At 46.3% G+C, this 25,564-nt stretch overlaps 1 protein-coding gene across 1 annotated transcript in view; it reads right to left on the reverse strand.

Moving 5' to 3' along the window:
• Positions 1-25,564, reverse strand: part of ALLC (allantoicase) — a 798,769-nt gene that overhangs the window by 528,339 nt on the left and 244,866 nt on the right. The window contains exon 6 of the mRNA XM_086926374.1: positions 10,072-10,197. Coding sequence (XP_086782500.1) covers positions 10,072-10,197 — 126 coding nt within the window. The remainder of the gene's footprint in view (positions 1-10,071; positions 10,198-25,564) is intronic.

A 25,564-nucleotide genomic window follows, 5' to 3' on the forward strand; every position in this document is an offset into this window, starting at 1 on the left:
CGTGTGTGCGCGCATCGGCTCATGCGCGTAATTCTGTTGTTGTTCCGGGTCTTGCTCGGAGGTCCGTAGGAACGGGTCTTGAGGCTTCGTTACCGCTCCTGTCCAGCTGGAGTGAAGGCGGTGGTGAGTGATTGTCAGCAGCTCCTCAGCGGCAACGGAACGTAGTGTGTCGGCCGACCACACGTTACCGCTGCCTATCTTCTTTTAGTGTTCTCGGGGCTCCAAGGCTGTCAGCGCGGCTGCGCTTGCCTTATCCTCTACGCTGTGTGCCGGATGGCCACGCGGATCTACTTTGTGATTTGGAGCTTTCGTCGGAACGCGGAACACAGTGGGGCTGCCACATGTTACCGTGTTCATCTTTTTTACCAGCCTAAGAGCGGAGCGCAGTGTGTCTGCTGGCCACGCGTTACCGTCAAAAGATTAATCATTTCTTCATTTGAAGCGGAGCAAGGTGTGTTGGGCAACCACTTGCTGCCGTGATTCCCATGGAAGTATTTGGCTTTGTGTGCATTGACCGTTCGTGGTGAATTGTTACTTCAGTTCATTTACTATTTGGGGTTGTGAATACTCCTCTTGCACTTTCAGTTCTTTAGAACAAGCTGGTTATGGGGTTACAATAATCAGTTGTTGAAGACTCTTTATTTTGCCTTGTCCTACCAGTACTTCTTGGTTGCTGTCATCAGTGGATATTGCTGGTGGTAGTAATTGTGACGCCTTCCTTGTTTTCTATGATTACTCTGCTGGGGGTAAAGAGACTCTGTGTTTCAGGTGTGTATCTGTGCTTCTATGGTGGGCCTTACTTAGCGAGAATTGATGAGAGTAGCTATTTCACTGTTTCAGTGTGTTTAACGGTTTTGTATGTTCTGATATCATTTCAGAGCTTTTGTCCCAGCAGTACCCTCCCCGTTCCTGATTTCCCTCACTTAATGGTTCCAATTCCCGGTGTTCTGCCATCAGGGAGTTGGTAACGTTAGGAGGTGGACCCCCATTATCAACGACCGGATCCTGTGGAACGTAATCCTGACAATTTTAGTATGTTCAACTCTGTTGCTATGCTTTCTGAAGCTGACCCTTGCCATTCATCAAGGAATCATACAAACCAAGATATGAAACTGACGGAACTTCTAGTGTCATAATATTGGTCAGCAATTGGAACTCCGGGCATCCAATTATCTACTGTATCAGGTGTCAGGATCCAGTGATTTTTCCATACCCATAGACTTCGTCATAAATTAGTTTGCGTTTGACTATTTGTCTGATGGATGTTACCTTTTCCTTACAGTGCATGACTATAACAAATGTCCCAAAGCTAAAAAAAATAAACAACCTGCCTCTACTAAAGAGATGAGTCCAAAACTGGGGAAATGATTGCATCTCAGGTAATTCTAAAGGAAATCCTCATAGACAAGAGTACACCATTCCAGGGTGGTGAGTTTGCCTCTCCGTCCACATCACTCATAGCAAGGCTACAGTGAGATGGGACATCTACAATTTCCTGAGATAGTATTGCAATACTACTCGAGCATCTACTTGAAACACCCAGCTATGATGCTACTAGGTCATCAGAATGACGGGTGATAAGCTCTGCTATATAAATCTGCTTCTTAAATATGTCTGTGACTGACCCCTCAGTAGCATAGGGAGCGCTGCATCATGGCATTCCATTCCTTTTAAATGAAAAGGGCCCCAGATTTTGATATTTGCATAGGGCATGTCTGCCTTTGGAAAGTAGCCATAGGTACAGGCGGGGATCCATGTTTACTTGAAATAGGCTGCTCTTTCTCCGAAGACACCTTTTTGTGGCGCACATGCAGTGCGCCTCCTAAAGGCGTGTTTGCCTCTGCACCCATGTCGGTAATACAGCATGGGTACAGAGGCAAAGTGATTTTGCCATTTGCATGAAGCTATGGAAATAAGGGAATGGCCTCCCTCAATAGCGCTGGTGGTGGCTCAAACCAGGATGACCCAGAGGTTTTTGAAAATTTGAAAGAGGAACTGTCATTATGGCCGATGCCCATACTGGTCTGTGGTAATTTTAATATCTTCACGGATCTTTCTGAGGGAAGCTCATATGCTGGCAGAAAACCCAGGGTATTCATGGCTCTCCGTTCCATGATGTTGTCGCACGGTTTAATGGATGTCTGGGGGGCAAAGGAGCCTAAAGATCCAGGCTATACATACTTCTCCTGTCCCCACCAGAGGTATAGCAAATTGGACTATTTCTTGATATCATCAACAGAAATTAGTAAGATCAGTATTAGGAAACTTCCCAAGGTCCTCTCGGATCATAACCCATTGGCAATTATATATAAAGGTTTGGGGCCAGTTAGGAGCTCCAGGGCTTGGACATTCAATCGAAAGCTTCTGGCTGATGTACATTTTGTTGAACATATGCAGAAATGGGCACGCAAATTCTTTGATGCCAATCGGTACAGCGCATCAAGGAATTCTGTGTGGGATTCATTTAAAGCAGTATTAAGGGGGGAGGTTATTAGTTACTCTGCGCAGTCTAGGAAAAAAGAGCAAGTCACTAAGGTCAGGCTTTTGGGGGAGCTAGGCAAGGCAGAAGAACAACACTGCCAGGATATAACCCAAGGGAGGGAAGGTAGAGAGAGCCAAATTAACATTTGCCTAATTAAAGCCGAATTACAAAAATACTTTGCAGAAAAGGCGGCAGCAGAATATTGGACATACAGGAGGAGGGATTATGAAACTGGGGAGCAGGCTGGTAAGGAATTAGCGCTAAGGATCAGACAAGATTATACTAAGAGCATAATAACAAGCATTCGTGAGAATGGACGGGATGTGGTGGAACCCCAGGGCATCCTTTCAGTCTTTGCTAATTTCTACGAAACCCTGTATAAGGAGGAAATGGATGGGACATACGTAACCGGCGGTTATCCAGATAATGGGCCTAAATTGGGACCAGTAGAGAGAGAAAAATTGGAGCTGGATATAACGGGGGATGAGATCCGCGAGGCACTATCTGACCTGGCTGCTGGCAAGGCGGCTGGGCCAGATGGCATCCCTCTCGAGATGTATAAATGCCTCTCAGGAGAGCTGGGTCCAATATTATTGGACCTATTCAATGGCATCTTAGGTACGGGTAAGATCCCGGAAACATGGAAAAATACCAACATCATAGTTTTCCATAAAAAAGGAAAGCCGAGGGAAAACCCAGGGTCATACAGGCCTATATCTTTGATAAACTCGGATAACAAGCTTTATGCCAAGATCCTGGCTATGCGGTTGGGGAGGGTTATTGGAGAACTCGTCTCCCCATGGCAGCATGGGTTTATCCCCGGTCGTGGAACGGCGGACCATGTTAGAAGAGCAATCTCACTGTTTGAGGCCTATGCTGCTGGGGGGAGAGGAGTCGCCATGATCCTCCTTGACGCAGAAAAAGCGTTCGACCGCGTCAAGTGGGTCTATCTATGGAATGTATTGATGGCGAGAGGGTTTGGCCCGAAAATCAGGACGGCCATTAAAGCCATGTATTGCGACACAAGGGCCTGAATACAGCTGATGGGCCAGAGTTCGGACAGGATTGGGATAAGCAGGGGCACCCGTCAAGGGTGTCCCTGCTCACCCATCCTGTTTGCTCTGTATATCGACCCCCTGGTTAGGCAGATTCTAGGGAACGGGGGAATACAGCCGGCAGTAACAAATGGATTTACGAGCAAAATACTGGCATACGCCGATGACCTGGCAGTAATTACACCAAAGCCAGCTGAGGCTATGCAGATATTGGTAGAGATCGCTAGCGAGTTTGGTATGTATTCGGGGTATCGCTTGAATGAGTCGAAGACCCAGGTAATTTGTTCCAGGGGGATAGTTAAAATCGATCAAAGATATGTCGACTCGGCCACTTATCTCGGGGTAATAATTAATGCTGAAATAGGCTCTATTATACAAGATAATTATCTCCCACTTTTTAAGAAAATCGAATCGGATTTAAAGCGGATGGACTCATTGCACCTTACACTCATTGGGAGAGCCAACGTGTTAAAGATGACCATGCTACCTAAATTACTGTATCTGTTTAGATGTATACCATATTTAATTGAGGAGGGTATGTTAAAAAAGATTGAGTCTATCTTTAACAGTTTTTTATGGCAGTATGGTAAAACCAGGAGGGCATTAAAATGTATGACCCTCCCCCAGGAACGCGGAGGCTTGGCGATTCCAAATATCAGATTCTACCACTGGGCTGGTTTGTTAACTCAGATGTCCATATTATTTGAGCCAATTTCCAGAGAGAGATATACAAATGATCCTACCTCAGATTTATATGTTTTACCTTCAATTTACGAACTACTGATGGGAAAGGAGGCTGTGGGGGTTTTGTTGAGAAAAACCAGTCGCAGATTTTTTTTAAAAATCCCGCTATAAGGCGGCTTTAAGTGCCTGGGATTTGTGGAAAAAATCTGCAGAAACTATTCCATATCCCTAAGATAAATCTATATACCCCGCTGTGGAACTCAGGGTATACACCAAATTTGGGTGTGGATGGGGCTTGGAAATGCTGGGAGCAGTTGGGTATTCGGACGGTGGGCAATGTGACGTTGAATGGAAGCGTCGCTAGCTTCAACTGGCTGCAAGAGAAATATGGTCTCCCCAACGACCAAATCTTTAAGTACTTCCAGGTTTCACAAACACTTAAATCGGCTATGTCTGTTATCCTGCCTGAGTCATATTGCCCTGTGCTGGGGTATTTGCTAGGAGGAGGAGATAGGATCAGCAGTATATATCAAGCAATTATTGAAAAATCCCCAGACGAACTTTAGAAACACAAGGTTGCCTGGGCAGTTAGACTTCAAGATCCAGATACCAATTTTGATAAGGCCCTGAGCTTGGATAAGCAGGTACTTCGATCCTCAAATTTGAAGGTTCAGCATTTTAAAACACTTTTTAACCTGTATTATACACCATCTAAGCTACATGATTGGGGCATGAGAAATGACAGTAACTGCCCCAGGTGTCAGAAAGGTCCAGGGGATTTATTACATATGTTCTTTCACTGTGAGCAGCTTAGTTTGATCAAATCTGAGATAGAGAAATTTCTAGAGGGGCTGCTAGGCTTAAAGATCTGCCTATCCCCGACAATAATGATTCTCGGGAGTGACAGTAAAATGGCCCGTCTGAACAAAGAAACAGAGGCTTTTATCTTTATAGCTGTTGCTGTTTTACGTATCCTACTATCAGCTGCTTGGAAGGACCCTAATGCCCCAACCTTCCAATTGTGGCTGACCAGGCTTCTTGGTATTCACAATATCGAATCTACTCTATATTCTTATAAGGGTAAGAAAAAGCGGGATTTTGGAAATAAGATATGGGACCCCTTTAAAATTTGGAGGGAGGGGCAGCTTTGATCACCGGACGATGAGTTTCTAATATGTATATTTATTCGTATATGCAAACCCCTGCACATTTATTTATAGAATGACTAGCGTTATGTATGATGTTTTAAATGTATGCTGAAACGTATTATGAAATAATGAAATTTCTTTTTTTTTTTTTCTTCATTAAGATGTATCTGTTTTTTGTACCAATGAATTTTCAATAATAAAAAAAAAAAGCGCTGGTGCCATGTGTGCACCAGTACCATATGTATTAGAGAAGGGTCTGTACAAGCATCTGCAGCTTCTCCTGTAATGCCTATCTGCCCCAGAGGCACACACGCACAAGGCACAAACACCAATTACGCCTCTGGGGCCCTTTGTGTAATACAGCCCGTAGTGAGTTTTTTTTTTAACCCAGCATAAAGGGTGTTTCTGAAGTCCTGCTTGCTTGAGACCAGGGTGAGCATGAATGTTTTCCGGGTACTGGTTGGGAGCCACTCGAAAATCTTCCTCAGCACCTTCTGGATATGGAACTTGGTGAGTGAGACAGATATGGCCTATTTTATGGATTATGTTCTATTTCTTACTGATTTTGCTGGACACTGAAGACATAGCATTTCTTAGATGTTTTACCATTATTATTTATTCTGCATTTGATAACCTACATGGCAAATGACTTCTATGTAAGACAATGAGTTTCCTGCTGCTTTTGAAATTTACTTTTCCCTGTATTATACCTTTTAATTCGTATTAAAACTTGATGGTTTTTCTGAATTCATATCTTGAATTCCCTTTTTGAGACAATCTTTGCATTATTGACTGTATCTAGAAATGCTGTTTTTAATCTTGACTCTTGTGACACATTGCCTAATAAACTTTGAGTTTAACAACTTCCCCAATCCACACAGTGTTTGAGTATGCCATTGTAAAGCTTATTTCCTAAGGCAGTGCATGTCCATTCCGGCAAGGATGTGCCAGGCATACTTGAGATTTGGGGGGCCTTGTGTGCTTACCTTGTGCATTAGTTGGGTTAGGTCAGGGCCTCTAATATATGACTTTGCATGTGACCAGGCATGGACTCGCACCTGGCCTAGCTGCTTGGGGAACATTGTCCAAGGAATGACTAGGGGAGCACTGTATGTTCTGCGTTTGGTGTTGCATAGGTTTGGTTGGGGGTGGGGAGGCAGGCTAAGCTATTGTGCTCATCCACACACTGTGAAATGAGCCCTGATGTCAGTAGGGCTGGAATTGTTGGGCTCATAATTTGCAGACCAGGTAATTCAGGACCACTGTGCCACTTATGATGTTGAGGACCTAAGTAGACATAATTGATAGGAAAATACAGGTTTTAACATGAATAGATGATTCTTTATCGGCTGTTATTCTCACAAAATCAATCAGGGTACAAACATCTTTACTCATATACACAGCAAGGGGCATGGATGGAAAGAATAGGCTCTCAAATGTTGAGGAGTGTCCACTAAATCTGACTCCACTCTTGGGGATTCTTACTACTAGGATACCCAAGTTTCTGGACACTAAAAGCTTCACTAGTGGTACAAAGGAAAATAAGAAGGTAGAGGAGCCTCATCCTCAGGTAGGCTGGACGGGGGAATCAAATGCAGCATTGGTAAAAATGCAGAAACCCGTCCCACTTCTTTCCTCTCCTCACACTAGCTGCCTCTTAAGATCCATCCGTTCACTCTCTTCCTCCTCTCTTCTCTCTCTGCCTTCCCCTCCCACTCTCTCCCTCTTTTTCTCTGTCTTGAAGCCTCTGCGAGACTGCTGCAATTAACCTCAAGGAGCTGGGGAAAGTGACAGAGGCACCAGGAGCGGCCTTGAGCTTTCAAAACCAGCCTACATTGGCTACAGCTCACCAAGGAACTAGCCAGTGGAATAAAAAACTTGTCTAGCTCTGGTCCCAGAGTTAGGTTGTCGAATTAGCTTTTCCAGCTCTGCTGTCAAAGTCAATCTAACAGGGACACTGGTGGTGCAAGGTATAACAAAAAGTCTTCTCTTTTTCTAGATCAAGAATCAACTCCTTTTAGAAAGAGAACTAGGCCCGTTGGCCACTGCTAGGCATTGCTTCAACAAAATCACTATTTCTGTTAGCACATCCTGGAATGCCAAACGTTAAATAGCTTGATATGCACACCTGTAGACAGATGTTCCCATTTAATGCAACTTTTCTCAACAATGATTTGTTAAAAAAACATACGTTTCTAAGAAAAAAAAATATTTCACACATTTCTTGTGGAATTTGTGACACATCCAAGAATCTAACCTACAAGTTTGACATGTCCTGAGGAATACTGTAATAAGAACCAGGTCGAAAGTACTATTGGGACGAAATGTATGTATGGAATCGTACTGGGACTCTACAGTAAAATATGTGATGAATATGGTACTGGGCATATCTTGAGTTCAACTGGATCTGATTGAGCAAGAATTCCATCAGAGGGTGTGGTGAAATGTATATTTGTAACAGAATAAATGGTATATTTTATTAATAACGTTTTTTATTCATTCATGAATAATATAAAACAAATGTAAAAAGCTTCAAAAGTAGGGCCTCGCAGAGAACACCAACAAACACTCATAAGATGGTCATCAAATTATTGACTTCAAAAGGTATATCCTCTTCAGTATAGATTCAGAATGTCTACAAACCATTCGTTAGTGGGCATTTTGTGCCCCCACCCACATGAAGCTTTAGTACAATTTCCTCAGTGCCTCTGCTGCATCATTCTGGTTGAGATCAAAGTTGGCTGCACTGCCATAGTCTGGTCCTGGCACCGCTGCTGGCACCTGGCCCTCATTTGTGCCTCCACTAGACGTGCTTCCGTTAGGAGCACTCCAAACCCTTGTGAGGACACTCATACTCCTCACCAAAGAGCAGCTGAGCACCCTTGCACACTGACTGTGGTAGAGACTAGTGCTCTGTCAGTGTGTACAGGAAACAGAAAGATACACCCTCAAACAGTGTGCACCTTTGTAGATGTCAGGATGCCGTATAGACAATATGGCTGCGAAATTCCTCATCCACCCCCAGCAGAGAGGTAAATATGTTTTAGTATCTGCCCAGACCACAAAGACCATGAACTGTAATTTTTTAAATGCAGTCAAAACATTTCGTACAAAATTGAGCTCTATCAGGCAGTAGTTATAATGTCAGTAACTGGGTCTCAGGAACAGGGGTATATCTACAAATGCGACAAGGTGCAAATCTGCTGCAGGTATCTGTACACCAGTTATATATAATTCAAAGGGTAAGACTGACTATGGAGCCATATGTACTGTCTACTGGTCGCAAGTTACTGGGTATAATTTTCAACCAGTATTTTCGGAATCCTCCAGGGTCGGAATCTGACCTACCACATGCATATTAATGAGGTAGAGCGCAAACTCCAACTCACTAGGACTTGTGCCAAAACAGGGATGGTGGCCTACTGGGGTCCGTAGAGATCATTTCAATTATAGCTTTTAAATCAAGCAGTCTTTTTTTAAACATAGCTCATTTTCCTTGAAGGTAAACAAGCTGCATTTAGGGGAAAGAAAACTTTTGAAAACGTTTTGCTCCTAAAAGATGTTTTTTTGACCATTCACAAGGGTGAAGGGGCCCCTTATGGGCTCCCGCCCCTTTCGTAACTGGGTTACCACTACCTTTCAATAGTCGATAAAATGTCAATGTTTTGCAACTAGATTTTTTTGCAAAACAATATTACATATCAAAAGGAATCGGTATTTGGATGGGACACCCTAAAAAAGCCCACCCACTATATGTGCTTGTAAAGCTGGTCCTAAAATCTTTAATCATCAGTAAAACCTAAGGCTGCTTATTAATATAAGTAGATTTGCATGGCAAGATAGTGTTATGACTTTTCAGTGTGAGAGGTGATTGGAGAAGACTAGGGCCTAGATGTAGGTAATTTTATTTTACCACTTCTTAAATACCGAATTTTTCCGATTCGGTATTTAAGAAGTGGTAAAATAGAGAGGGGGGGATAGGGGGTGTAGGTATTACAGAATCGGTAAATACCGAATCGTTAAGATTCGGTATTTACCGATTCTGTAAATACCGATTCGGTAATGCCCATTGATTCCTATGGGCATTGAAGCCCATAGGAATCAATGGGTATTACCGAATCGGTATTTACCGATTCGGTAAATACCGATTCCAGCAAGGGTGCAGGGGGTGCCACTTTGACACCCTCTAGCACCCCAAATACAGGCATGTGTGCCATGTGACACACAGACATGCCATGCCCTAAGGGCATGTCTGTGTGTCACATTGCATAGGTGTGCATGCACACCTGAATTCGGTATTTTACCACACAATAGGATTGGGTGGTAAAATACTGACTCTTAAGGGCCTGTGGCACTCTTAGAAGTGTCACCTACATATGGATTTACCGATTCGGTAAATATACCGATTCGGTATCTTACAGAATCGGTATATTTACTGAATCGATAAAATTACTGATTCTTAAAATAACATGCCCCTACATCTGAAAACCCTAATACCGGTTGGAAACGGCCGAAATCGTCCGTTTCCGACCTGTATTAGGGCTCCTACATCTGGCCCTAAGTAGCTAATGAAAAGACTGGCCTCAGTCTAGCCACAAGAAATGATTTAGAAAAAATATAAGGAAACAAGAATTTATATTCATCAGTATTAGTTATTCATATTAACAATTTAAAAAAAAAATAGTAAATATCAATTGTTTACCTTGATTCAAGTTTGCAGCCTGGACTGATATTCTAGGAGTATAGTTGCCTATGAAAAAGCGTGTGTCCACATCAAAGCCATGTATAACACCTGGCATTCCCAGTTGGATTATGCACCAATCATGACCTACAAGACAAAAATGCAAAATATACTGTTGCAAGTGTAAATAGTTTTATAAGTGCTTTATTAGAGCAAACACATTTGAAAAGTGTTTATCGAGCTGCTGTAGCAGGAGGAAAACATGCCTAATCACATCTGTGAACTACGCAAAATCTAGTGATTTTCAAACACATTTCTTTTCATTTCCAAAAACTGCTGCTATTGACCACACTGCTCAAACAATAGGATGCAATTCTACTTTGGGGTTACCACTTCTACATGAGATTCGAAATTAGGATGATAATATTAGTATACACAAGGCCATATTTTACTAGTGGGAATAGAAAGTAGGAAAAAATAATAAACATGCCTTACTAGGGCAGCAGAACCATCTAATGGAAAGGGGCGACCACTCGGTCCCCCCGAATGTATGGTTGGGGGCCCGGATCCTCCCGGGAAACCATTTCGGGTGGGGGGCGTGTCACGGCTGGTATGCCCGAAGCGGCGTAGCCGGGGGGCGCCTTTTTCCCGCCCAAGAGGGGTTGTCCTAGACACCTACACCGATGGCCACGGCCAGTAGGCGTACCAGCGGAGGGTTCACGCCCTCCCGAAGTGGAATAAAGAGAGCGGGAATCCGAAGAAGCATCCTCTTGTTCCTGTGATTGGAAGCTGCACCCACTCGTTGCACGTGAGCCCTCGACGGAACAAGGAGCAATTTTGAGAACTTGTAATTCTTGTGTTTCTCTTTCAGTGACTTCGAGGCTAAAGGATCCAGGACCGTGTTGATCGACTTGGTACGAATATTCGACAACAATGTCTGGCAAGAAGGCAGGAAAGAGGTCCGGGAATGACCAGGTGCTTCGCATGTTGGTAAGCAGAATGGCAAAGATCGAACGTAACGTGGTTATGGTCCCGGCGCTTGGCCGAGATATGGCGAACATGAAGAAGCAGATGGCTGCGATGAACAATCCGGGTAAACCAAAGAAGGTAATAGGCCCGGCATTGCCGGGAGTCGCCCCTGAGGGTAGGGGGAAACGGGCCAGGAATAAGGCAGCAGGGGGAGAGGTCCCGGTCCCCGAGGTACCCCCGGTGAGCCCGGCCATTCCAGTGGAGGCCCCGGTACCAATCCCAGACGCGGGTCAGCCGATTCCGGTTGTGATTACGCCGGCCAACGAGGAAGACATGCCTCCTGAATTGGCCGCCCAGTTGGCCGCATGGCTCGGCAGAAAAACAGGGGGTGCTACGGCACCTGGAGACACGGCCGAAGAGGCCAGGTTACTAATTCAGCAGTTGCGGCAGTCGCGAGATGCCGCAAAGGCGAATCTCCCTCTTGTTCCCCCACAGATGACCCCAGAAGGACCGGCAGCTGGCGTCGGAAAAACATTGGGAACGACAACCGAGCCAGGTAAGCAGGCATTGCCAGTTGTGGGGGAGGGCTCTTTGCCCTCAAGACGGGAGAGAGTGGTTCAACATATCCCGTTGGCCACGAAAGAATTGATATGGGCTGACAAGTATGTAAATATGTTCTCTCTGTTGACTGACCATCGCGAGATAGAGTATGCTAAGACGCAGGAAGATTTGTGGCACCCGAGTGTCTGGCGAGCCAAGATGGCGGGATTCAGGGTCGATGAGACAATCACAAATTGGGCCAAGGCCTTTGCGATGTTTACTGCAATTATTGGGGAACGTAAGCCCGAGGTGTTGCCTGAATTGTCTTGCTATCAGGCACGAATAATGGATTTTTATGAAACGTATGAGGGAAATGAATGGATGGGGTACGATATGAAATTCCGTAAGGCCAAAGAGTTCGATCCATCTCTGACGCTGGATTGTCTCGACTCGATTTCTTGGCAGAAGCAGCTCCTGCCTGGCGCGACGAAGTCGTCCTCGCCGGGCGGGAATGGGTCGGGGTCTTCCCGCCAACAGCCCGCGGTGCCCTTTCGAACGGGCGCCGGTGGCGACCTCCAGGCAAGGACTGGTGGGAATGGGGGAAAGAGAGGGGTCTGTTGGAGCTTTAACAGGGGCAACTGCACCAGACCACAAGGGACATGTAAGTTCAAACATGCGTGTGCGGGTTGCGGGAATTCCTCGCACCCGAGAGTTCGTGCAGATCCAAGAATGGTGGGTCGGGAGGTAGAGGAGGGTCCAAACAAGACTGAGGGGGACCACTGTGTACAGTTACCTACCCCCGTTGATATCATGGCAATGATCCCCTGGCTGAACGAATACCCTGATCATGTCTCCGCTGGGGTGTTGAGGAATGGATTCTTATATGGTTTCCACATCCCGGCGGGGGACTTTTGTGGGGAACCACTTTGTAGAAACCAACTATCGGCTCAACATAATCCAGCGGTGGTGGAGAGGAAGATTGCAAAAGAGGTTACCCTGGGCCGGGTGGCGGGCCCATATGGGCACCCGCCAGTAGCAAATTTCATCTGTTCCCCGTTAGGAGTGGTCCCCAAGAAAGACCCAGGGGAATTTAGGCTGATCCATAACCTGTCGGCTCCGAGGGGTCTCTCGGTGAACGATGCGATTGACCCGGAAGTTTGTTCGGTGCGGTACGCATCCTTCGATGATGCCGTCACCATGTTGAATCGCCTGGGGCCCGGAGCGCTGATGGCGAAGTCAGATATCGAGTCGGCGTTCCGGTTGCTCCCGGTACACCCACGGGATCAGCATCTGTTAGGCTTTGTGTTCCAAGGACGTTACTACATGGATAGATGTATGCCAATGGGTTGTTCCATCTCTTGTGCTTATTTTGAGAAATTCAGCTGTTTTTTGGAATGGGCATTCACCGAAGCCACTGGGCATGGCCATGTTATGCATTACTTAGATGATTTTCTGTTCTTGGGGGCAGCCCGCGACACAAAATGTGCGCAGGGGTTACAGGATTTTTGCATCCTCATGAAGGAATTCGGAGTGCCATTGGCACCGGGTAAGACGGTGGGACCATCTACTTCACTGGAGTTTCTGGGAATTGAACTCGATTCTGTGGAGGGATGTTTCCGTTTGCCAGTAGAAAAAGTAGCGAAATTCAGGGCTTCGCTGGAAATGTGCCTTAGTAAGGAGAAAGTGACCCTGCATCAGTTACAACAAGCAGTGGGTCAGCTTAACTTTGCCTTGAGAGTGATACCAATGGCCCGCCCCTTTTCCCGCTCTATTGCACAATCTATGGTTGGTCTCAAGGAAGGACACCACCGCACAAGACTGTCTGCAGAGGTTCGCCAGGACATGCGCATTTGGTTGGCATTTCTGGCGGACTTCAACGGTCGAGTGGTATGGAACAAGCCACCAGCGTCTTCGGACGAGCTAGGTTTGTGGACTGACTCGGCGGGGAGCGTGGGATTTGGCGCCATCTTTGGTAATCGATGGTTGGCGCAAACATGGCCGGCGTGGTGGCACACCAGTGGTCTCACAAATAACATTGGGTTCCTCGAGCTATTCCCTATTTTTGTGGCTCTGAAGGCATGGCCGGACGAGTTCAGAGATCGCTCTGTGGTATTTTGGTCCGACAATATGACTGTTGTTGAATGTATAAATAATCAGGCAGCACGCTGCAAGTGGATATTGAGATTGTTGAAGGAAATTGTACTACTTTGCATGAGACTGAATGTGCAGTTCAGGGCGAAACATGGACCGGGTGTACTGAATCATGCCGCTGATGCACTCTCTTGTTCACATATGCAGGCGTTCAGGGGTTATCTACCTTCTGCGGGCCTAGCGGCGGGACCATTCCCCGAAGTACTCTGGTTACTCGGTGCCCCGGATTACAAGACCTCGTGGCAGCAAGCTTAGCCCCCAGGACGAGGAAGGCATACAAAGGGGCGTTTCGTTCCTATTGTGCTTTTTTGGGTCCGGCAGGGAATCAGAAATGGGGTCAGGAGGATTGCTTCCTAAAGTTTCTGGTAGCATTACACAGGGAAGGCCGATCAGTAGCGACGGCCAATAGGCACCGGGCGGCCATTTCATTCATGGCGCAGGTGCATGGTATCAAGGACCCGACATCTTCCTTTTTGGTACAGAAAGCCCTTCGTGGCTGGCAATGCCTTGAAGGTCGTAGAGTAGACGAGAGGTACCCGATTGGGTTAGAAAGGTTGTCCCTGCTTATGTCAATACTACCCACGACATGCTCCTCCCAATTCGAAGCAGTTCTGTTCCGGGCCGCTTTCGCATTAGCGTTCCATGGGGCTATGCGGGTGAGCGAACTGGTAGCAAAGAATAAGAAAGATCTGGAGGGAGGTCTGTGTCGGGATCACATCCTGATTAGGGGTGATTCGATGGTAGTCACAATAGCTAAGTCCAAGACTGACCAGAGAGCTATGGGAGACAGTGTGGTTGTCCAGCGCATGCGAGGGTCCCCCATGTGCCCGGTAAAGTGCATTGAAGAATATCTGGCGCTGAGGGCGGATACATGGGGTGGGAGTCTGCTGAGACACATCGAGCCACCCCACTGACGAGGTTTCAGTTTCAGAGGGTGCTAACATTGGCAATCGCAGCGGCGGGCTTGGACCCATGCGATTTTGGGACCCACTCCTTCAGGATAGGGGCGGCTACTGAAGCTGCGGCCAGGGGTCAGAGTGCCGAAGAGGTGAAACTGTTAGGACGATGGTCCTCGAATTGTTTTAAAAGATATGTGCGGTTGCACATGTTATGAAGTCAAGTTCCATGCACTCATGCTTCTTGTCTTCTGTTTGATTTACAGTTTCGCGAGCATGTTATGCGGGGCGGAATTTGCAGTCGACCCGGCACCAGGGGGCCAGCGGTCAGAGATCACCGGCTGAGGAGAGAGTGGTGTGGGTCATGGGCCACTCATACGTGAGGCGGGCCGGGGACGTATTCAAAGCAGGTGACGCGACTCACGCAACTGGGGAATACGGGTACAGAGTGACCTTCCACGGAAGGGGCGGGCTCTGTATTGACCAGTTTGAATCTTTTGTCGAGGAACTCTTAGGGCGGCAGAGGTCACCGCCATCTGTAATCAAAGTACACCTGGGGGGCAATGACATGGTGACACTCGGTAGGCGAGTACTACTCAAGCGAGTTTTGTCTACCGTTAGCTGGCTGGCGAGAAGGATCCCGGGGTGCACGATAGCATGGTCCCACATGATTCCCAGGAAGGTGTGGCGGGGGGCCTCTCGGTGTCAGCACTGAACCATTCAGTGAAAAAGGTCAACAACAAAATTGGTAGGTTGTTTCGCTCGGCGCACTTGCACAGTATTCCGCATGGGTGTATTCGGGGGGATCACATGTATCTCGATGATGGGGTTCACTTGTCCCGGGAGGGGAATGTCTTACTCATAGGAGACTTCATAGCATGGCTAAGGGGTTTAAGTAAGCATGACCTTTAGGAGGAGGTTGTGGGGGGGCCGGATAGCCGGTCAACTATACGGCCTGTGGCAGTAAGGTCATGATCGGTGAGCAGTAATTTCAAGGTCCCTAGAGGGGGGCGCCACCCACTATGGATGGGAGCGCCCGGGGGGAGGCGGCCATTGGCCCCTCCCACGGGGAGGCGGCACCCACTAAGTATGGGTCGCCTAGGGGAAGATGGCCATAGGCCCCTTCCAGGGGAGGAGGCGGCTATATGCCCCTCCTAAGAATATCCCGGGGCCCGGATATCCGCGACGGCGGATGTGATAGACAGTGTGGGGTGGGAGGGGGAGTCCACGCTGTCTTCTTACAGACACCTCACACGGGTCCTCGGACGGCTTTTAAGATGGCGTCGAGTTGAAATGGGGGGCCCCTCAACAAGACAAGGGAAATTGGAGTTGGCACAGAGGGTACAGTCCTCTGCGCGGCCGCCACTCACACCGTGAGGGCGAGAGTTTTGGTAGTAGGGATCTGACACCGGTTGCGACCTTGCCGTTGGCCCGTAATGCTAGGATGTACAATTTTAATTTAGAAAGTATGCATTTGCAGGATGTTAGACTCGGCTAGAAAAACCTTTGTATTAGAGATTTGTTAAGGTTAGCCAATGAACATGTCTTCATCGAAATGTAATAAATGAAAATTGTACGTGATATGAAACTTTTATTTTAATGTTTTAATTTTGTTTCATATTTTAATAAATACGGCCGGGAGGGTAACTCCCTCCCGCCTTCCAAAAGTTCAGAACTGCGTCCGTCTTCCCATCCTTGGGGATTGTGTTGGGAGGGGGTGACAGGCATCCCGGCCATATGGAAAGGGGCGACCACTCGGTCCCCCCGAACGTATGGTTGGGGGCCCGGATCCTCCCGGGAAACCATTTTGGGCGGGGGGCGTGTCACGGCTGGTATGCCCGAAGCGGCGTAGCCGGGGCGCGCCTTTTTCCCGCCCAAGAGGGGTTGTCCTAGACACCTACACCGATGGCCACGCCCAGTAGGCGTACCAGCGGAGGGTTCACGCCCTCCCGAAGTGGAATAAAGAGAGCGGGAATCCGAAGAAGCATCCTCTTGTTCCTGTGCTTGGAAGCTGCACCCACTCGTTGCACGTGAGCCCTCGACGGAACAAGGAGCAATTTTGACCCACCCACCAGCCCCTTATGGCATTGTTAGTTCTGCAATAAAGTAATTCTCTGATAACATCTTCTTCCCTCTGTTTAGCGGTATATGAAGGTCTAGTTTAATGATATGATTAATGTCTGAAGGTACTGTTTTCTTGTGGTATAGACAAATATTGCAAATAAACAGGATCATTTTTCTCCCTTAGTAGGTAATCAAATGTCGTATTTATTTTTTGGTCGGGCGGTAAGGTCATGATCGGTGAGCAGTAATTTCAAGGTCCCTAGAGGGGGGCGCCACCCACTATGGATGGGAGCGCCCGGGGGGAGGCGGCCATTGGCCCCTCCCACGGGGAGGCGGCACCCACTAAGTATGGGTCGCTTAGGGGAAGACGGCCATAGGCCCCTTCCAGGGGAGGAGGCGGCTATATGCCCCTCCTACGAATTTCCCGGGGCCCGGATATCCGCGACGGCGGATGTGATAGACAGTGTGGGGTGGGAGGGGGAATCCACGCTGCCTTCTTACAGACACCTCACACGGGTCCTCGGACGACCTTTAAGATGTCGTCGAGTTGAAATGGGGGGCCCCCAACAAGACAAGGGAAATTGGAGTTGGCACAGAGGGTACAGTCCTCTGCGCGGCCGCCACTCACACCGTGAGGGCGAGAGTTTTGGTAGTAGGGATCTGACACCGGTTGCGACCTTGCCGTTGGCCCGTAATGCTAGGATGTACAATTTTAATTTAGAAAGTATGCATTTGCAGGATGTTAGACTCGGCTAGGAAAACCTTTGTATTAGAGATTTGTTAAGGTTAGCCAATGAACATGTCTTCATCGAAATGTAATAAATGAAAATTGTACGTGATATGAAACTTTTATTTTAATGTTTTAATTTTGTTTCATATTTTAATAAATACGGCCGGGAGGGTAACTCCCTCCCGCCTTCCAAAAGTTCAGAACTGCGTACGTCTTCCCATCCTTGGGGATTGTGTTGGGAGGGGGTGACAGGCATTACTAGGGCAGCAGAACCATCTAACGCGGCTGCTGTGCTGGTGGTGGTTATTCCACCTCCCGCCGCAGTGGTGGTGGTGGCTGCTACCTGCTCAGGGGCCATTTTGCCCGTGGGTGCTTATAAGAGGAATAAAGAAGATAAAAAACAATGTTTTGAGGTGCTCTCTACAAAAAAGATTTTGAGAGGCACAGCATTTTACTTTTTAAATCAGATTGTCTATTACTAGTTTCCTAACCTAAACTTGCATTCTGAACCATTCATGCATTGCAACAAATGATTTTTGCTTCTCCGCCCTCTTTTGAAGGGTCATGTCAGTCTCTTTTATGTTCTGCACTTCAGGGAGATTAGGACCATAAGAGCTTCATAAAGCCACAAAGAAAATAAATGCTAACCCCCTGATCTACTATGGTAAGCATGAGTGACATGAGTTGACATCCCTTAAATCAGCTCAAGCGAGCACATGTCTATCTCACACTGGAACACAGTCATGGTAGTATCATTCACTTGATGTCCACTCCAGTCCTACGCCCTCCATGTCAAGCTGGCACCATGGCGACTACTCTTTTCAATGGTTTCTGCTGCCCTTGTGATTAAGGATTGTTTTTTTTCTTTTACAAAGATGTCCAGGGTGCTGTGTATGTAGCACCCTTGCACCTAGGCAGCACTCGGTGCACCAGTGCAGGGAGAGAGCAGGATGCAACTTACTTTGATAAATAAATATGTTGCATTCCTGTCTTTTGCATTTTACTCTTATCCTTTCTCCCTTTGATGCAGCACAGCAAGTCGTCTTGCTACCCTGTGTGACATTTTATTAACGCTGGGTCCTGATGCATTCTGCAAAATGTATAGATAAACCCTGGCGTATTTCATCACATGCCCACTCCTTTTGGAACAAAGAGAGTGGATGCAACAGCAAGCACGTTCTGATGCAAGTAGTGCATTTATTTTTGTCAGTGGCACACATTGACATAAAAAAACTCTTCTTTGAACATGATATCACGCTCATAAATATAATGTTCTTTTTGCACTAGAGGGCACATGTATCACTCTTCTGCAAAGACGTATGCATATAATTCTTACTTACTGGCATTTGCCAGTAGGTAGTTATAGTCAGGACCTAATTTCCATAAACAAAGCTTTTTTAGTGTTGCTAATAACGTTGGTGTCATTTTTGAGTCATACTGGCACTAGTCGATATGTTGCACTTGAGGTACTGTTCACCTTTAACATACAAACCAAAAGATCAAACTAACTAAAGACGTAACAGCACTGACCAGTAGGCCCCTGACCCTACTCACCTGGAATGTAAGAGGCCCAAACAATCCACTAAAAGTTAGACAGATAGTGGCCCATTTGACCGACATTGAGTGGAAGTAGCCTGTCTGCAAGAAACACACCTGACAGCACATCCAGAACTGAAGGTGGGGGCTCACTGGCCATCCACACGCATTGCATCCTCATATTCATCACATGCCAGGGGGGTATTGTTGATAGTCAAGAAAACCACCCCATTCAGACTGCTCCATTCGATCACAGACTCTAACAGCCGATACATTCTTGTGCAGGGCATCTTTGGTGGGATGATGTTGACAATTGTCAGTGTTTATGGTCCAAATAAGGATGACTTAACCTTGTATGGGCGGGGCTGCATGAGTTACCTCTAGCTGCAATAGTGTGGGGTGGGGACTTTAACACATACATAGACCCAGCGCTCAACAGGTCAACTAACACCGATAGATATGGCAAACAAGCAACTAGGGTACTCAAGGAAGGCATGGAGGAGCTGAACTTAATTGATTTCTGGAGGCTAAGGCTAAGGAGTGTCTGTTTTCCGGTTTCGTTTCTGTTTGACCAGCACCCAATCACCTTCATTGAAGACTGTTTTCTGAGCTTGTCAACACCAATCAGCATATGTTTTTTCATCTTGCACTTTTGAGAAGTTTCTGTGGCATGAACCTCATCAGGATTCAAGGATCGGTCTCCTGGCCACTGTGGCAGTTTGGTTCCGAAGACTCTCCCAAATAGCGAGGTGGCAGGGCTCTCACCGGTTGTGGAGTGAGGAGTTGAACGATAATAAGCATGGAGGGCTTACACAGCGCCTGGCTTAACTCGATCTCCTCCATCAATGCTCTTTGATTTACTCTTTTGAGGGTACCCATGAACCATTCCACAACATCATTGATATGGGGCCACCGAGTTGCACTCTTCTGATGCTTGACATATATTCTGACTAGAAACTCCTTGTATTCTTTGTTGTCGAATGACTGACCATTGTCAGATTTGAGAGTGGCTGGGATACTCCACGCAGCAAAGATGTCATACAGCCGCTCGAAGAGTTTGAAGACCTAGGCAGGGGTTGTTGATGTTAACCCCTCTACTAAAGGAAGGCGTGAATACTCATCAAGGACTACCATGAGATGATGTCCTTATCCTACGGGCCCAAATAAATCAACTGAAACTCTTTCCCAAGCCTGTGCAAGAAGGTCAGACATTGTCAATGAATGCTGCGTCACATTTAGTACCTGCTTCACTCACTCATCCAGGCGCAGTAACCACACTCGGTCTCTTAGGGCTCCTTATGGGGCTGCAATGCCATGAAGTCCTTCATGGGCTAGTTCAATGACTTGCTATCTTAGGCTCTCAGGTTTCTTGAGCTTCTAAATCCAACACCTTCCCTTGCAATGGACAGTTCATCCTGTACATTTTTGAATTTTTTAAATTCAACATTGTCAGCAAAAAGTCAACTATTTTTATTCCACGAATCAGTAGAAGTTATCTCTTTGAGGATAAGCATGTTCTTTACTGCATTAGTAGCTGTAATAATCTGTTCAATAGATAGGGCTGCTGGCATGCTGGAACTCACAATGAATTAATGTACTCTTCAGCTGTTTTGGAGTTCGAACTGTGGCGATGTATCAGTACTCATGAAAAGTAATCAGCATGGTTCTGATCTTTAACCGGCCTGAGTCCAATTTCATAGTTGTACTCTTTCAGTTGCAACCCCCAACTCTCAATGCAAGGGGGCATCTTGGCTTTCTTATTTCCGCAAATAGTGTGCCGCACTTGGTGGCCTGTAAAGATAGTGAAATGTTTTCCTTAAAGAAACACATTAAAATGTTTGCAGGCCCACAATACAGCCAGATTCTCCTTCTCCGGCTGACAATAGGCACGTTCTGTGTCCGACAGGCTTCAACTGGCATAGGGCACAATATGTCTCCGAGCATTGGTATGACCATTATTAGGTTGAGCAAGGATTGCCCCCCAGTCCCATGGATCTCGCTTCTACTGTGTTCCCAGTAATTAACATACGGTTAAAATAGTCATTCTCGTTGCATTCTCAATCATATGTTTTATTCTTATGAAGCTTTGAGCACATTCAGCAGACCACTGAAGAGAAACTTTTTTTTGTCAAGTTGAGGCACTCACAGTAGCAAAGTCACAAATGTACCATGAAGAATAACTGGCCCTCCCTAAGAAGGATTGCAGCATGGTGACATTTTGTGGGGGCAGGTAGCTGACAGTGCTTGTGCTTTATCTAGATCAGGAGTCATTCCCCCATCAGAGAATAAGTGCCCAAATAATTTGAGTTTGTTCTTGTGAAATTCACACTTTGCTGCTGGGTGAGACCTGCATCAGCAAGTAACTGTCACACTTGTGTGGGAGCCTTGTGATGCCCCTTTTGCATTGCCCCAAAAACCAGTATGTCATCCTTGTAATTGAATTTTTTGGTATGAAGGAGTTAGGTCCTTAGGTAATGGGGAAGGCTGGACCTTAATTACAATTTAAACGTGAAAAGAATGCCCCCCCACTTCTTTTTTAGAGAAAGCTCTTAGTTATAAGCAACACATCCACTTTAGTTAGATATGTCAGGTATTTATTTGTACCTAGATTTCACCAATTCTTTGAAAAATTCATAGATTTACATGTCAGAGAAAGAACACAACAATTATGACATATACATGTACCAACCAACTTAAACAAAACATTTCGCAAAAGAAAGAAAAAATCAACAAGTACATTCACTGTACACAACAAAGCATTTACGTCTGTATTCAGACTGTTCCACGAGAAGAATCACAGTTACTAATCTCAGTGACCATCAATGATATTTATGGAAACAGTAGTGGACAAAATCACAACTGAAAGGAGATATCACGACACATTGGTTGTACCAATCACTACAAGAAAAGTTATTGGTCGTGTTAGTTGTTATTGTTGGTGCTGCTAATTTTTTGTCTCCTTTCTTGCCGACGCGTTTCGAACTCCATACATCAATTATGAGTTCTCTTCAGGGCCTTGTCATTACTATCTGCATGTGTGTAAAGGAAAAGAAGAACACTATTTAAGTGTCAAATCCTATAGCCTCATCTTTTTAGACCACTTTTGATCTTCTGCATTTAAAATCATGTTACCTGAATGGTAGCTGTGCTTATCCTATGTCTTGTTCTGGATATTGGGAGCTGCAGTCTACAAGACGTTAAAAATTCAATTTAGAGTCATGATCAGTAATGGCCCTACAGTCACTTCAAGCAAAAACACGGCGGGACATACCTTTAGCTTTCTTTAGGGGTTCGGAAGGGCGTCTCCCTATGGCGCGGTGATGCTTCAGTGACCTGGGGGAGGCCGAGGAGGAAATCAGTACCGGCGGGTTTGTATCCTTACATGCCCCATTCAAAAGGTTAATGTGCCGCCCCTACCTTGTTAGGTGTACCGCGGGCTTCGGGAGCGGCTCACTCCATGACACACAATTTGCACCCAGTTCTTCGATACTAATTGGAGGTACCGCGTAGTCACTCTCATTCACCCTCCGGTCTCCTGCGCTGTTAAAACATGGACTGGTTTGTGTTTTAGTCTCTCAGTGCATCAACCCGTTTTTCGTATGTTCACTTAGACCCTCCGCTCACCTTGCTCAATGCGGCTCGCTTTCCCCAATGTTTAACTGTCGAGGGCGGCGGTCGGGTTGCCTGGATACTAAATACGGTCACATGACCGTAGGATTTCTGGGATTTGTAGTTGGGAATGCGCGCGTACCTGTCAATTGGCCCACATGTGTAAGAAGCTTTGTAGTTCCGCTAGCTTCTCCCCAGTTTAAAACCCTTCAGTCAAGGGGGACTGGCAAGCCCCCGTGGAGTCCCATACAACCTCTACTCATAGTCTAGACACCTCGGAGAGGGTGTTCAATCCATTTTGCGCACTATTGAATTTAAGAATCAGGTATGCCTCTTTTCTGAGCAGAGTATCCTCAATATCAATCAGGCCCTTATTTCCTGCTGGCACTATTGTACAAAGTACAGTCCACTTGAAATCCATTTCACTATGGTCTGAGTCAAGAAAGTGTTGGACCATAGGAGCGCTCACCACCTTTTTTTTAATTCGTGACCTGTGTTGGGTAATCCGACTATTGACCTGTTGTGTAGTTTTCCCTATGTATAGTTTTTGGCAGGCGCAAATAATTGCATATACCACATTTCGTGTCTGCAATTAGAGAATCCATTGTTTTTACATTTAACTCCCCTGTGTTCAAATTCAGACCCTTCGATTGTGGATTCGCACGATATGCAATTTCCACATCTGTGGTGCCCTACAATTGGCTTCAGGCCCCATATCGAGATTAGATCACTTTTTGGCTTGGGGGTTAGTACGTCCGCCCTTATTACATTTTGGCCAATGCTCTTGTTTTTCTTATAGGCGAACAACGGTCGCGGGAAAGGACATTCAAGTTCCTCTAACAAATGCCAATTTTTCAGTACCATTTGCCTTACTCTGTGTGTATCTGGCCCGAAGGTTGTCACACATACCAGCCTGTCCAGTTCTGGTTTCACTGTTCCCTCAAGTAAGCACTCCCTGGGGGTGTGGTGTGCCCTCTTCTTTGAATTGCTTAACAATTTTTTGGGATACCCACGATTCTTCATCTCTTCGCAAAACCTGGTTGCGTGTTTCTCATATTCTGCTACTTCCGAGCAATTTCTTCGAATCCGAAGTAATTGCCCGTAGGGCAAGTTGTCTCTCAGGCTTCTTGGATGAGCACTTCGGTGGTGAAGGATGGTGTTTTTGTCCGTCTTTTTTCGGAAAAGGGAAGATTTCAAATGCCCATCTGTGCACATTATTTCAAGGTCTAGAAATGTCATCTTTTGGTTGCTGGACTCCAATGAGAACTTGATGTCACGGTGTCTCTCATTGAACCACGAGTGGAAGGCCGTCAACTCGGTGCGGCTCCCCTGCCACAGGAGCCACACATCGTCGATGTATCTCCACCATTGTTTGATATGTTTGTTGAAGGGATTGTCGGAGATGATGAATCTATTCTCATACTCCGCCATGTAGAGTATGGCCATCTCCGGCGCATATGGGCAGTTCTTTTTAAGTGTGATTTCTGCTAATTTCAAAATGAACGAGGTTGGGACCTGGTGGGACCTGGTGGGGCCTATCTCTCTTTTCGAGATATAGCTCCAGCACTTCTAGTGCCTCATCTTGGGGAATTTGGGTGTACAAGGACGTTACGTCCATTGTCACCATCAGTTCTGTCAATGGGTCAAATTCCATTCCCTCAATTTTTACCAAGAAGTCGTGTCCTTCAGGTATGATTTAACACCACTGACAAAGGGCTTCAAAAAGAAATCAATATATTTTGAAAGTGATTCCAAACAAGATTCACACCCGGAAACGATTGGTCGTCCTGGGGGCTCCTCCGGGTTCTTGTGGATTTTGGGCAAAAAGTATAGAATGGGAGTTCTTGGAAATTTCTTTATCAAGAACTCACATTCTTTTTGTCCCACAAGTCCCTCATCCACACCACTCTTTATTATTTCACAGATTTGTCCCTGAATGGCCCGAACCGGGTCTTCGGGGAGTTCTCTGTACCATTCTGTGTTATTAACCTTTCAGGTATTTATCCTTAGACCAGATCACCACTGCTCCGCCTTTATCCGCGGGTTTAATCACGACCGACGGGTCATCCGTCAGATTTTTAATTGCTAAACATTGGCCTTTGGTGATGTTTGGTTTAACATATTTTTTGCTCTTTTCTAATTTGTTAATTGATGATAACATGATCTGTTCAAACGCCACAACCTGCTTCGGGATATTTTGATACGGAATAAAAGTTGATTTGTTCCGTAGCCCTGTTACTTCCGTATCAGGAGCAGGTGGTTTGTTTGCGAAAAAGGCTCGTAGGCGGATTTTTCTGCAGAACGCAATGGTTTCCATTTTGAGTCTAGTGAAATCAGTTCGCTGACTTGGGACAAATTTTAAACCTAGGTTGAGGACAGATTCCTCGTCCCTGGTTAATATTTTGGTGGAGAGATTCACTATTGTCGACGGTGTGGGTTCTAGGATTTGTAAAAGTTTCTGCGCGTGCGCATTTCCCATTGGAGAAGCTAGCGGAACTACAAAGCTTCTTACATATGTGGGCCAATTGACAGGTACGCGCGCATTCCCAACTACAAATCCCAGAAATCCTACGGTCATGTGACCGTATTTAGTATCAAGGCAACCCGACCGCCGCCCTCGACAGTGAAACATTGGGGAAAGCGAGCCGCATTGAGCAAGGTGAGCGGAGGGTCTAAGTGAACATACGAAAAACGGGTTGATGCACTGAGAGACTAAAACACAAACCGGTCCATGTTTTAACAGCGCAGGAGACCGGAGGTTTGAATGAGAGTGACTACGCGGTACCTCCAATTAGTATCGAAGAACTGGGTGCAAATTGTGTGTCATGGAGTGAGCCGCTCCCGAAGCCCGCGGTGCACCTAACAAGGTAAGGGCGGCACATTAACCTTTTGAATGGGGCATGTAAGGATACAAACCCGCCGGTACTGATTTCCTCCTTGCCCTCCCCCAGGTCACTGAAGCATCACCGCGCCATAGGGAGACGCCCTTCCGAACCCCTAAAGAAAGCTAAAGGTATGT

This window comes from Lissotriton vulgaris, chromosome 6 (genome assembly GCF_964263255.1).
Source record: "Lissotriton vulgaris chromosome 6, aLisVul1.2, whole genome shotgun sequence".
NCBI classification, from domain to species: domain Eukaryota; kingdom Metazoa; phylum Chordata; class Amphibia; order Caudata; family Salamandridae; genus Lissotriton; species Lissotriton vulgaris.